Source organism: Podarcis raffonei, chromosome 17 (assembly GCF_027172205.1).
Source record: "Podarcis raffonei isolate rPodRaf1 chromosome 17, rPodRaf1.pri, whole genome shotgun sequence".
NCBI lineage: Eukaryota > Metazoa > Chordata > Lepidosauria > Squamata > Lacertidae > Podarcis > Podarcis raffonei.
The window spans coordinates 8,677,173-8,691,567 of NC_070618.1; the positions used below are offsets into that span (position 1 = coordinate 8,677,173).

General features: G+C 43.1%; 1 protein-coding gene across 1 annotated transcript in view; it reads left to right on the plus strand.

The window, feature by feature from the left end:
* The window catches only part of POLR2B (RNA polymerase II subunit B), a 19,740-nt gene continuing 5,345 nt past the window's right edge, over positions 1-14,395 (plus strand). The window contains exons 1-18 of the mRNA XM_053371744.1: positions 1-201; positions 850-922; positions 1,998-2,148; positions 2,293-2,405; positions 2,644-2,863; positions 3,803-3,961; positions 5,287-5,451; positions 5,927-6,123; positions 6,451-6,570; positions 6,701-6,887; positions 7,608-7,751; positions 8,679-8,818; positions 8,910-9,021; positions 9,387-9,541; positions 10,423-10,621; positions 10,769-10,937; positions 11,976-12,072; positions 13,693-13,787. Coding sequence (XP_053227719.1) covers positions 183-201; positions 850-922; positions 1,998-2,148; positions 2,293-2,405; positions 2,644-2,863; positions 3,803-3,961; positions 5,287-5,451; positions 5,927-6,123; positions 6,451-6,570; positions 6,701-6,887; positions 7,608-7,751; positions 8,679-8,818; positions 8,910-9,021; positions 9,387-9,541; positions 10,423-10,621; positions 10,769-10,937; positions 11,976-12,072; positions 13,693-13,787 — 2,515 coding nt within the window. The 5' untranslated portion in view covers positions 1-182. The remainder of the gene's footprint in view (positions 202-849; positions 923-1,997; positions 2,149-2,292; positions 2,406-2,643; positions 2,864-3,802; positions 3,962-5,286; positions 5,452-5,926; positions 6,124-6,450; positions 6,571-6,700; positions 6,888-7,607; positions 7,752-8,678; positions 8,819-8,909; positions 9,022-9,386; positions 9,542-10,422; positions 10,622-10,768; positions 10,938-11,975; positions 12,073-13,692; positions 13,788-14,395) is intronic.

A 14,395-nucleotide genomic window follows, 5' to 3' on the forward strand; every position in this document is an offset into this window, starting at 1 on the left:
CGGCAGGGGGGTGGAATGTGAGCTTGTGCGCAGGCGCAGTCCTAAACAAGTGCTCCTGCTCTTCGGCTGCGTTTCGTTCTTTCTCACAGAAAGGAGCGCGCGCGCTGCTCGGGTCTCGCCTTCCGTCCCTTCAGTTTCCTGCATTTTGGTTTAGTGACCTGCCGTGAGTCGCCTTCGCCAAGATGTACGACGCGGATGAAGGTGAGGTCCCACATAGGGAAAGCAGACTGGGTGGGGGGGGTCCTTCATCTGTCTATGGGGCGGTTGGGGTTTCTTGAGGGAGGGCGGGGAGTCTAATGTCTTCTTTACCTCTGAAAGGTAATCCCAGCTGTCTAGAGGAGAGAAATCAAGGCTTATGGCATCTCTTCAGCCTGCTTAATAATAATGTTGTGAGTTTTTTTTGAGGGATTAACCGTTAAAAAGACTCCAGCTGGATCAGACCAAAAGTTCATATGGACTAGCATCTTGTTCTCAGATGTTTGTGAGAAGCTGGCGAACAGAACCTGCGTGCCACTTGAAAGTCCCTGCAAGTGGTAGGCAGAGGCAGGCAGCCTCTGATAGTGGAAGTAGAACATGCCATGAACCACTTGCAGAATCTCAGGCAGATCTCTGCCACACAGACAGACAGACAGACACACACACACACACACAAACACACCTGTTGTGCAGGAGGGATGCCAGAGTAAACCCTTAGACCAGGTTCAGTCTCCCTAAGGCTCACAGAGCAGGACTGGAGTTGGGGTTTATCAGTCAGGGAGTTTGGAAATAAGCACTTTTCAGAAATGAGCCACTTGATGAAAACTCTTAAAAGGAACTACATACTATTCCGTGAAAATATTTGTTTTGCAGATATGCAATATGATGAGGACGATGATGAAATCACTCCAGATTTGTGGCAGGAAGCATGCTGGATTGTGATCAGGTAACTTTCCAAATGGAAAATACAACGATTCTGATTTAGCCAAAGTTGAAACACTTTTTATAGTCTCACTGAATTTCAGAAGAAGAATATGGCATACATGTTTAGAATTATTTTATTCCGTTCTCTGAAAAATCACTTTATTGCTAAACCTAGTGTTAAAAGTTAGACTTTCACTGTACACTTGAAATGAATGCTCCCAAATCTCCTGATTTTGAGCATCTGTCTGGTCACTTATTTCATTCACTTCCTTCAATCTTTATTCTACTATTTTTTCCCCTACCAAGTGTTTGCTAAGTGCAGCTGTGCCTAAATCTCATGAGGCTTATCTACAAGTAAGATGCCACTGAGTGCTTGCTGCATTGTATGAATGGGCAAGAGCCACTTGCCAGACCCACAGATGTTGCTTACTTGTTAGTGTAATTATTCAGGTGGTCCTTTCTGGTCACATTCTCATTCCTTTCATCTTTTGGTTTGTTCTACCAGAAGCAGCTAAAAAGTAAAAGCTCATTCTTCCCATCGAGCAGTAACTGAACATGGAACAAATGCTATTCTTGCAGAAGGTCTCAGGTTCATCCCTCACTTTTCTGGTTAAAGCAGGATTGGGAAAGACCTATGCATGAGACCTTGGAACGCTGCTGCCAGTCAGAATATGCAGTACTTGGCTGGATGATGCTGTATAAGATCACTTTCCCCAGCATAACCTCCTTATGCTACAGATTTTTAACGAAGATCCTCCCCTCTTACCTCCAGTCCAAAGGGACATAAAACATTCTGTCCTATAGTAGGTATTCAGTCAGGAAAATTATCTGAGAGTTGTTCTAGGAGAATTAAAGGTAAGAGAACTTGAATTTTCATACAAATGATAATTAAAGATTTAATTTTTTATCAATTAATTGTTTGCATTATTTGATTAAAACCCATCAGCAGATTTTTAAATTAATACCAGTTGCTTAAACATTTTAGATGGTATGATACACACAGGAATCTAAGAATGAAAGCAATCTGCTTTTTACTTCAGAATTCTCAGTTTTGATCTTATAATAAATTGTTCATTCTCACAAATTACCTTCCAAAGTTCCTATTTTGATGAAAAAGGCCTGGTCCGACAGCAGCTAGATTCTTTTGATGAATTCATTCAGATGTCTGTGCAGAGAATTGTTGAAGATGCACCACCAATTGATCTGCAAGCAGAAGCTCAACACGCTACAGGAGAAGTGGAAGAGCCAGTAAGAGCCAGTCTTATCATGTTAATTTTAATAATAATAATAATTCAAAGTAAGGTGTAAGTCAGGCAATCCAAATCCTGTCCTATGAAAGCTGTCACTTTTCATTGTATAGAATTTCTAAATGGAGCCTTGTGTTACTTTCAGCCACGCTACCTTTTGAAATTTGAGCAAATTTATCTCTCCAAGCCTACACATTGGGAAAGAGATGGTGCCCCATCACCTATGATGCCAAATGAAGCCAGGCTGCGAAACCTTACGTAAGCAATATCGACTTCTCTTATTAGTGATGATATATGGTGAAACCTCAATTGTAGCAATGTCTGAAATACAGGAGCACAAAAAAACAACAACCAAAAAACCCTGGGCTAAATTTGTAGAGCTACCGGTATTTCTAGTTCAAATTCCCAACTACTTGGCAAAAAAACTCAAGTTTCTTTAATATTTAATTAAAATTTATTTTTTTCCCATTGAAACATGGCAATTTCTCTTTCAAAGGTATTCTGCTCCGTTGTATGTGGACATAACCAAGACAGTTATTAAGGAAGGAGAGGACCAGTTGCAGACGCAGCACCAGAAAACTTTCATAGGCAAAATTCCTATCATGCTCCGATCCACCTACTGCTTATTAAATGGCTTAACAGACCGTGATCTTTGTGAGCTGAATGAATGTCCTCTTGACCCTGGTGGCTATTTCATTATTAATGGATCCGAAAAGGTAAGAATTAGGAATTCACATGAAAAAATGACTTGCACAGAAAATTCCATGCATTTGGTACACGGTAGCTTCACCCCGTCTTCATCTTTGCTCACCAACCCCATCTACCTCCTGTCAATATTATCCCCATGTTGCACCTCACCCAACCTACCCTTCTCTCCTTAGAGCTGTTCCTTTGTGGTTCACCTGAACTGCCCACCCCAGAGTCCTTCCTCTGCTGCCCTTCTCCTCACCCTCCAACGCTGCTGCAGTGGTCCAGCAGCTTTCAGAAGGCGGTCCAGCAGCTTTCAGAAGGCGGTTGTCATGGTGTAGTTCACAGTGCCACCTGTCAGCAGTCAAATGAACTGCTGCATGTCAACAACCTTACCCTTTTATTATATGTAAGAAATGTCAAGAATGAAGTTCCATAGACCTCCTTTCTTGTAATCTAATAGTTGATTGTAATCTAATGGGGTTGATTTTGTTTACCTTTGGGGGGGGCACACCATTGCTGAATAGAGAGAGCCCAGGTCTCCTTGAAATAAGTAAAAAAATTGTCCAGTAGCACCTTAGAGACCAACTAAATTTGTTCTGGGTATAAGCTTTCGTGGGCCTGCACACTTCTTCATATACCCTTCTTCAGGTATCTGAAGAAATGCATGCACACGAAAGCTTATACCCAGAACAAACGTAGTTGGTCTAAGGTGCCACTGGACAATTTTTTATTTTTTTATTTCATCTGCATCAGACCAACACTGCTACCTACCTGAATCCAGGTCTCCTTGGACCAATATCATGTGTTACATTTGCTTTATCATAATTCCTTCCGCTAGTCTCCAGCTCAGAGATCTCTTAAGGCATGCGTATCTTAGATGATGAACAATGACGGCCAACGTTAATGTTACAAAATTGGACTCTTAAAACGAGCTACGTCTTTGTGCTTGCTCATTCCCCAAACAGGTTCTGATTGCTCAAGAGAAGATGGCTACAAATACCGTATATGTGTTTGCAAAGAAAGATTCCAAATACGCCTACACCGGAGAGTGCAGGTCTTGCCTGGAAAATTCTTCTCGGCCCACAAGTACGATATGGGTCAGCATGCTGGCCAGAGGTGGCCAGGTAAGCAATTTGGCTTAAATCTTGGGATTGCAAGAGGGTAAGAAGTCTGCTTAATGGCTGTGGTTCCGAAAGTGGAGCCCCTTAAGAAGACATAAGCAATTGTCAAGCAAACTACAAATGCTGTTATGACTCACTGCTATTATCTGTTGTATTTGGCAAGGCAGTGGGTTTCTCTCCTCTCCCCTCGCCAGTTAGTTTAATACTAGCAACCAGTGGCCATCTGAAACTCTGTTTATTTTTGGCAGCTAAACGTTCTGACCATCCGTGAATTGTACATATGTCTTGCATTACCCTGTACCTCTTCCGTCCTCCCCCTTCCCACCTTGATGGTGAACTTTCGTTTGCACATTGGGAAGGAGACGAGTGGTGGAGTTCCTCCTCAGAATTAGGGAAACAGGAATGAGAATCTGAGTTTGCATTTTGATCTACAGACCAGTCCTAGTCATGTTTACTTGGAATTAAGCAGCATTTAAATTGCAGGGGTTTGCCAAATAAACATGGTTAGGATCTGAGAGGCCCATTAATTTTAACAAGAAAAAAAGTGTTATTGAACTTAATCTGTCCCAAAGTACTTTCTATTTACAGCCCAATGTGTGATAATTTTTTTAAAATAATTGATCTGTAGTCCTTGCACATGCTCAGTGGAATTTTTACTCCTTTCTCTTTTGTAATATATATATATACCGTATTTTTTGCTCTATAAGACTCACTTTTTCCCTCCTAAAAAGTGAGGGGAAATGTGTGTGCGTCTTATGGAGTGAATGCAGGCTGCGCAGCTATCCCAGAAGCCAGAACAGCAAGAGGGATTGCTGCTTTCACTGCGCAGTGATCCCTCTTGCTGTTCTGGCCTCTGAGATTCAGAATATTTTTTTTCTTGTTTTCCTCCTCCGAAAACTAGGTGCGTCTTGTGGTCTGGTGCATCTTATAGAGCGAAAAATACGGTATATTTATTTTTCAATGCCTTATCATAAACTGCTTTAAAAATAATTCTAAAAGCAATTTGCTATGCAACGTAAGGGTCTGTTCAATAATCATGTCCAAAATCCCATTCGGCTTACAGAACTAGTTGCAGGGTTCTTTAACTGTGGGCTATTCAAGTTATTGAGTCACCTGTTCATAGTTCTGAAGGATCAATTAGAAATGATGTAAACCTTAGTATTGCAGCAATGGTTTGTACCATTGGAGTAAAGAGTTTTTTGAAATGTATCCTGTTCTGGATCGTATGGGCTTTAACCTTTGTTGAAAACAATATATTTGAAATGAATAAACTAATAAATATTTGCTCTTTGAAGACAAATGCATTGAAAATCTGTTTCTATATCTAGGGTGCAAAGAAGAGTGCCATAGGTCAACGTATTGTGGCAACTTTGCCCTACATCAAGCAGGAAGTCCCCATTATTATCGTTTTCCGTGCGCTTGGTTTTGTGTCTGACAGAGATATACTGGAACATATAATTTATGACTTTGAAGATCCTGAGATGATGGAAATGGTAATATCTTGATTTTTTTATATTGATCTGTGACATAGAGCTACACGTATATTCAGAAACCTTATGTAATGAAACCCAGCATGCAAAATTGGTTGCACTCAGTTTTACTTTTACCAACTAATTCTGTAATGTCTGCTTGCCAGTACAGTCTTACCTTGGAAGTAGAATGGAATCCATTCCGGAAGTCCATTCGACTTCCAAAATGTTCGAAAACCAAAGCACGGCTTCTGATTGGCTGCAGGAAGCTCTTGCAGCCAACCGGAAGCCGTGGAAGCCCCGTCAGACATTCGGCCTCCAAAATAACTTTCGAAAACCAGAAGACTCACTTCTGAGTTTTGATCGTTCAGGAGCCGATTTGTTCGGGAGCCAAGGCGTTTGAGATCCAAGGTACAACTGTTTCTAACATCTAACTTTAATGCTGACTTCAGGAAGCTCCTCAACCCTGACAACGCCGTCTTTTTAATATATATGATAGGTTAAGCCTTCATTGGATGAAGCCTTCGTCATCCAGGAACAGAATGTCGCGCTGAACTTCATCGGCTCAAGAGGTGCAAAGCCAGGAGTCACCAAGGAGAAAAGAATCAAGTATGCAAAAGAAGTTTTGCAGAAGGAGATGCTTCCGCATGTCGGTGTCAGTGACTTCTGTGAAACCAAAAAAGCTTACTTTCTTGGGTATGTAAATATGCACAGTCTGCCTGTGGGAACTTATTTGCACATTACTTAGATGGGGGTTAAAAAATGAAGACAGAAGCCTGTAGCAATATTCTTGATTAAAGTAATAAATCAGCATAATAAATAATAATAAATATTTATTATAATTAATAATAAAAACAAATATTTTAGGAAACATTTACAAGTTCATTTTCCCCAAACATCTTAGGTATATAATGTGTTGATAACTCCTCAAAGTGATGTAATTTAAAAATAGCTTAATGTCCTCTTTTTGTCCCAGAAATCTGAATGCCCAACTCCTGTTAAATAACCTGCATATTTTGTTAGGTACATGGTTCATAGGCTTCTGCTGGCAGCTTTAGGGAGAAGGGAGCTGGATGACAGAGATCACTATGGCAACAAGCGGCTTGACCTTGCAGGCCCCTTGCTCGCTTTCCTGTTCAGAGGGTGAGTGCAACAAGTTCTTCTTGTTATTTATCACTGATAATGTATGTTCAAAGGTTTTTCCAAAATGTTTTATGGGGAAAGCTGGTCCCATCCCCCTACAGCTGATTTTTTCTGATTTCTTTTTCTACAGAATGTTTAAGAACCTGCTGAAAGAAGTTAGAATATATGCACAAAAATTTATTGACAGAGGGAAAGATTTTAACTTGGAGCTGGCTATTAAAACCAGGATTATATCGGATGGCTTGAAATACTCATTAGCTACAGGGAACTGGGGAGACCAGAAGAAAGCTCACCAGGCCAGAGCTGGAGTATCTCAAGTAAGTGTTCAATCAATCTCATGAGGCTGTGTGTGTTGCAGGTAAACATGCCATTCATATCTGAACCCCTCTAACTTGATCAGGTTATTTTAGGGGTCTCACTGAAATCTGCCTTGTTTGACTTTTTTTGGTCCTTCTTCGCCCTTGGCCTTAAGGAATCAAAGTGAAACAGTTGGAAGGTCATATGGGGCCTTGACCTGAGAGGAAAAGTTCTGTTTAGTGCAAGAGAGCAGTTGTGGGTGGCTATGGGTTGTGAGCAAAGGGAATATGACATTTTGGGCATGAGAGCTAAGAAAAAGGTTGAGGACAGCAAGGGAGCAGATCTCACTCTTCCACTGTGCTCCTTCTAGATCCACACTTGCTTTACTTTAGCGTCAAATGCACCCTGGCTGCTCGCCAGGTCTGAATTGAACTCTTAGTTAATTGCCATGCTGGAGTCATGCTGAATATTGTAACTGAATGTTCATTAACTGTACGATAACTCAGTTGGTTAGAGCATGGTGCTGATAACGCCAAGGTTGCAGGTTTGATCCCCATACAGGACAGCTGCACGTTTCTGCATTGCAGGGGGTTGGACTAGATGATCCTCAGGGTCCCTTCCAACTCTAGGATTCTACGTAACTTTCAATTTAAGTAACTGGATATTTAGCCCTTGATATGTGGTATATTCCTGGATCTCATGAGGAAGCCTAAAAATGTCCTCTTGTTGCACCTCTGAAGGTATTGAACCGTCTCACCTTTGCATCTACGCTTTCCCACTTACGTCGTTTGAATTCCCCTATTGGCAGAGATGGCAAACTAGCAAAGCCCAGACAACTGCACAACACCTTATGGGGAATGATTTGTCCTGCCGAAACACCAGAGGTAATGTGGAGATAGGATTGAAAACAAAGCATTCCACGTGCCCATGTGCTTCAGTGTTTTTCATCTATGTCTTTCTTTACAACGGCAGTTGGTTTCATTTGTAGACTTCATAAAGAAATTTGATAAAGCCGGTGGTTTAGGGAAAAGCGATTTAGGAAACCCTTGTGCTTCTCATAAGCTGATTAGGCTCCCAGTATGTTCCCAAGAACAATTCAAAGTGTTGGTGCTGACCTTTAAAGCTCTAAACTGCCTCGGCCTGAAGGAGCGTTTCCACCCCCATCGTCCAGCCCAGACATTGAGATCCAGCACAGAGGGCCTTCTGGGGGTTCCCTCACTGTGAGAAGGGAAGTTGCAAGGGAACCCGGCAGAGGGCCTTCTCGGCAATGGCACCTACCTTGTGTAACGCCCTCCCATCAGATGTCAAGGAGATAAACAACTGCACGAATTTTAGAAGAGCCCTGAAGGCAGCTCTGTATTAAGAAGTTTTTAATGTTTGATGTTTTACAGTATTATGTTTTATATGTGTTGGAAGCCGCCCAGAGTGGCTGGGGAAACCCAGCCAGATAGGCAGGTTACAAATATAACAACAGCACGTGTTTTTTCATTCAGAAGGTCTCGGGTCCAGCTTCTGTTATCTCCAGGTAGAGTTGTGAAAGTCCCCTGTCTGAAAACAGGAGTGTCCTATGTTCAGTCTTCTCATTTGCACAGTGGAGTGGTAAGCAGGTTTGAGACCTATCCTTAGTTTATACATGCCTCAGAATACCCAGGGGAGACCTGGGTGCTGCAGAATTTCTCAGCGGAAAGGGTTGATGTGAACATAAGAAAGCTTTCAATTCAGAACTTTTGTGCCTTAGGAATTTCATGAAATCTGCACATGGTCTTAAAGAGATGCCGGTGTAAAAAATAACCGACTCCATGTGTCCTTAGGGTCATGCTGTGGGGCTTGTGAAGAACCTAGCCCTAATGGCATATATCTCTGTGGGGTCTCAGCCATCCCCAATTCTGGAATTTTTAGAAGAATGGAGTATGGAAAACTTAGAAGAAATCTCTCCAGCAGCTATTGCAGAGTAAGTGCGAAAACGATGTTTTAGTATTGATAACGTCCATATGGTTCAATCTAAGACAACGTTCTCAAAATCCTTTTCTTCTTTTCTGAAGCGCTACAAAGATCTTTGTGAACGGCTGTTGGGTTGGGATACACAAGGACCCGGAGCAGCTCATGAACACACTAAGGAAACTGCGGCGTCAGATGGACATCATTGTGTCGGAGGTAGATATTGGGTCATAATATTGCTCTACCCAGTGGAACGCAATAACTGGAATATTCATTGACTTGCTGCTATATTTCAGGTAGCGATTGTTAATAGCGTTGGACCTGGCTTGCTGAATGCGTTTAAAATTCAGAATGGCCAATTCAAGCACTCTTTTGCATGTAATCAATCACTTCTCCACAACCTGGTACCCTCCAGATCTTTTTCTCTTCAGTTCCCATCATCCCTGATCATTGGTTGAGCTGTCTGGGGCTGATGGAAATTGTAGTTTAAAACATCTTGGGAGTATCAGGTTGGCTTAGGCTATGCTAAACATTTGCCATTCTCCTACCATTGTTTCTGAGCATTATGCTTTCTCATATAGGTGTCCATGATCAGGGATATCAGGGAGCGGGAAATTCGCATTTACACTGATGCTGGCAGGATTTGCCGCCCACTTCTAATCGTGGAAAAGCAAAAGCTGCTGCTGAAGAAGAGGCATATCGACCAGCTGAAAGAGCGTGAATATAACAACTACAGGTGGGAAACTTTGCACAGTGCTTCCATTCCTATTTCATTTTTCTTAAGGGATGGTGTGTATGTCTCGTGCTTCGCCACCAGCATTTGTGAAACGGTGCTGTTCATAGTAAGGTAAAGGGACCCCTCAACATTAGGTCCAGTCGTGACTGACTCTGGGGTTGCAGCGCTCATCTCGCTTTATTGGCCGAGGGAGCCGGCGTACAGCTTCCGGGTCATGTGGCCGGCATGACTAAGCCGCTTATGGTGAACCAGAGCAGCGCACAGAAATGCTGTTTACCTTCCCGCCAGAGTGGTACCTATTTATCTACTTGCACTTTGATGTGCTTTCAAACTGCTAGGTGGGCAGGAGCAGGTACCGAGCAACGGGAGCTCACCCCGTCGCGGGGATTCGAACCGCCGACGTTCTGATCAGCAAGCCCTAGGCTCTGTGGTTTAACCCACAGTGCCACCCGTTCATGGTAGAGGAGGCAATATGCTGTAGTACACCAGCTGAAAAGATTATTTGCCAGTGAACATCCGTTACTGAATCAGTGCTTCTGGTGGAGTCGATTGTGTGTTACGGCATCATGTGTAAATGGGCAAAAGGGCTTCAAAATTGCATCGACGCTGCTCATTTATTCCAAGTCCTGGTGCTGAAAGATTTGCAGTTGCATTAAATGAAAACTGGATAGCTCCGTTGGGTAGAGTGTGGTGCTGATAATGCTGAGGTTTGCAAGTTTGATCCCCATAAGGGACGGCTGCATATTCCCAACTAGCTGAGCCTCAGGGTGTTTTCCAACTCTAGGATTCTAAGTTCACCAGTTGCAAATGGACAACACCTGCTTGATATAAAATCAGATATTTGGGCCTAAAATAACTGAGGCCTTTTTTCTTTTTTAAAGCTGGCAGGATCTGGTGGCCAGTGGTGTAGTAGAATACATTGACACCCTAGAAGAGGAGACTGTCATGCTGGCCATGACTCCAGATGACTTGCAGGAGAAAGGCGTTGCCTACTGTTCAACCTACACCCACTGTGAGATTCACCCATCCATGATCCTAGGAGTCTGCGCATCGATTATCCCATTTCCTGATCACAACCAGGTTTGTAGAATTTGTTATAAGGTAGACAATAAAAAGTTTTATAACTGGACCATGGCAGAATATGTACGATCTGCTTGTGTGTGCAAATATTTTTTTAAAACCTGCCATGATGTTTTCCATCTTAATTATCTTCTTTTACCTTCATAGTCTCCTAGGAACACGTACCAGTCTGCTATGGGGAAACAGGCTATGGGCGTTTACATTACCAACTTCCATGTCCGTATGGATACCCTTGCCCATGTCCTGTATTATCCTCAGAAACCCCTTGTAACAACACGCTCCATGGAATACCTGCGATTCAGAGAGTTGCCGGCAGGTATGTTTACAAGGTCCTCTTCTGAAACTTCTTTGCTCTGCTTCTGAAATTTAGTATTCGAAACCCTGATCACGGGGAGGGACACTTTGAGAGATAAGACAGCCCCTTGGCCCCTACCTGAGTGGGGCCATAGTGGTTTGCAAGTGACGGAGCCCACTGTACAAGCTGTCCCTGCTGCAGCAGGAAGATCTGCCTCGGCTGGTGCAAGAGGATAGTCCTTTGCGAACTGTCTCGCAAAGAGGTGTGGTTTTTCTCCTTTCCAGTTTCTCAACATGTTTCTGATGTTTTCATGTCAATTTGCTCTGACATGAAAACTACGCTTCCACCTACAGTCAGAATGCAATATAAAACAACTTGGGGGGGGGCTATTCCCTAGGTGTGGGGTGTGCTATACCCAGTACGCATGTTGGGTCAGAGTGCTCTTTAGCTATTGCGTAGCCATGAAGCCAACTGATATCAGTGCTCCTTAGGAGCATTCCTCAAGATAATTTTTCTTGTTCAGGCCCATACTTTTGAGCATTAGTTTTTGCTTCTCCTTGCTTGTACTTTCCTTATTGCATCCCACCAAGGTGGTGGTTTCCCAGCTTTTCAGCAAGCGCAAGGTATTTCTAGAATTCCAACTGTACTCTGCTTAGCCAGACCAGAAATGCGGATTATTAGGCTCACAGTGGACCACCTCCTAAGAAGAGCACAGGCATAATTGTTCGTTCACTTGCACTGGATGTAGTGAGCGGAAAGCAGTTGCAGATGGGCAGGAGGAACATTTGAGTGGCCGCTACAAACAAAATACTTTGCTTGAAATGCCTGCACCTCACCAAAATGAGGTTCCTGTTACATAACAGCATTGCCAGGATTCACCACAAGGAGTCACTAGAGAGGTTTAAGAAACCACTTCCACACAGCTGCCATGTGCTTGTATTTTGTATTGACATTCCTGTTTCTGGGAACGCGATAATAGAAATGCCAATTGATTACAATACAAGACGGAGAAGGAGTGATGTGTGATGACCGAGTTGTGCTCTTGAATCTCTCCTACAGGCATCAACTCTATTGTGGCCATAGCTTCATATACTGGATATAACCAAGAAGACTCTGTCATCATGAACCGTTCGGCAGTTGATAGAGGCTTCTTCAGGTCTGACCTACTTGACTTTAGACTTCTGTATGAGGCAGTCCTTTAGGATAAATATCTCAAGGATCGCCTCTCCCTATATAAACCGTCCCAGACCCTGAGATCATCTTCTGAGGTCCTCCTTTGTGTGCCTCCTCCTCAAGAGGTCCCGAGGGTGGCATCATGAGAACGGGCCTTCTCTGTGGTGGCTCCCCATTTGTAGAATGCTCTTCCCAGGGAGGTTCGCCTGGCACCTTCATTATATATTCTTAGCTGCCAAGTGAAAACGTTCCTCTTTTTTATTTACTTGTTTTAATTATTTACTTGTTTTTATACTGAATTTTATCTTGTGAACCACCCTGAGATCGTACCATGAAGGGGTGGTATATAAATCTACTTTCAGTCATACCTCGGAAGTCAAACAGAATCCCTTCCGGAAGTCTGTTTGACTTCCACAACATTCGGAAACCAAGGTGAGGCTTCCGATTGGCTGCCGGAAGCTCCTGCACACAAATTGGAAGCCGCGTAAGCCGTGTTGGATGTTTGTGTTCCAGAGAACATTTGCAAACCGGAACAGTCACTTCCGGGTTTGCTCTGTTCGGGAGCTAAAACGTTCGACTCGCAAGGCGTTCATCAACCAAGGTATGACTTTGATTAATTCTCAAGTGGTGTTCTGCAGTTTCATGCATGGGAAGTGTAGTTGCAATAGGACAGTGGCTTTCAGACTTTGCACCTCCAGAGAACAGTTTTTGAATGGATCTGCCAAGGAACACTTGCCAATTGTGTGTACACACATGCCTTCCTGTGCGGCTGATACTGCAGTGGTATATCCTGGTAGGCAGTCTTGGGATATGTGGGATGCTGACCAGATTTGTTAGGACTCGCCCAGGAGAGGATAGAGTGTGCCTCAGAAGATAGTGTTCAGTTCTCCCCTAAATCAGCAGTGGCATCCAAGATGTCTATCATGGGCAGTAATCTGCTTCTGCAACTTCCCCCTCATATATACTTAAAAGGAAGCCCAGAATGTTCCAGATCACAGTTCAAAAACCACCGCAGTAGGCAGATAACTGATGGGTGAAAACATGTGAAGTTGTCACATTGACCTTCTTTATGTTTTCATGCAGGTGGTATTGTGTGGGGGCAGATTGCTGGTTGGCTGAATGTTTTTAATGATGAAGGCTTGCATCAAAAATGTGCTTGGTACTTCCTGAGGAGGAGAGCTCATTTTCCCAGTGCCAGGAGGCCTTTGCAATTCTCAGCAGGGAAATGTCTCTTGTGCCATTGCCTTAAATGAATAAGTTCCCTGGAAGTCCCTTGTTGGCAGCTAGTTTTCTTGAAATAACCTCTTTGAGAAGGCTGCAAGGGATGGTAGGCTTTTATTGCAACCTCTGTCCCACCCCCACTAACATAACAATACATTTTGTTTTCTACACCTTTCATCTCTAATTGACTGTGGGGTGGATTTAGCCAAGGGGCTTCTAGTTGCCGACTCTTAATAGGACTGCTTCAGCTGTTTCCCTCAGTATTGCATCCTATTCTTGACTGAGGCACACCCTGTAGCGTGTCTGTTTGAAACATCGCCTGAATTGGAAGAGTGGGTTTGGGTTTGGATTTGAGGCCTTTTTCATTCCCACCCCCCTTCAGATCTGTATTCTATCGTTCTTACAAAGAGCAAGAGTCCAAGAAAGGATTTGACCAAGAGGAAGTGTTTGAGAAACCTACTCGTGAAACGTGTCAAGGTAAGACTAAACAGGGATTCTTGAGAACTAGGCCGACAGGTTGCGGCTCAAAACTTTGATTCCTCTGTGCCTTTATAAATCAAAAAGCTTCCCCTTATGTTCTCGCACATTCTCTTGCAGGGAAAGGAACTACTGGGTTGTTGTTTTTTGTATGTTATCCCTTGTAACGACAATTAGATTATGTTTTAAACTTGTTAACCTTGGTTTGCATTGCACTGGTGTGATGGGCAATGAAAATACACTTCATATGGATTAAATGCTTCCTAGGGATGGTTCCTTTGAGATCACAAATTTGTGTGAAACAGATGAGTTGACCCCCGCCCTTTAGCATAAATGTTAAAAATTTAACTTACCCCATTAATCTAGCTGTTCAGCAACAAAACTAAATAACAATGACGGTGCTGGAAGTGACAGCCCCCCCATTAGTATGTCTGGTTCTTTCCCCTGCATGCATCTGGCTTTGCTGGATCATGGCCTCAAAGGATGAAGCTGAACTCAAAGGCCACCCAATCACCTTAAGAACATGCGGTGCTCTTCAGTACAACCACACCTAGGAATTGCGCTATGGGCTTACTTGAAATTGCAGAGAACCAAGGTCAGCCATGCGC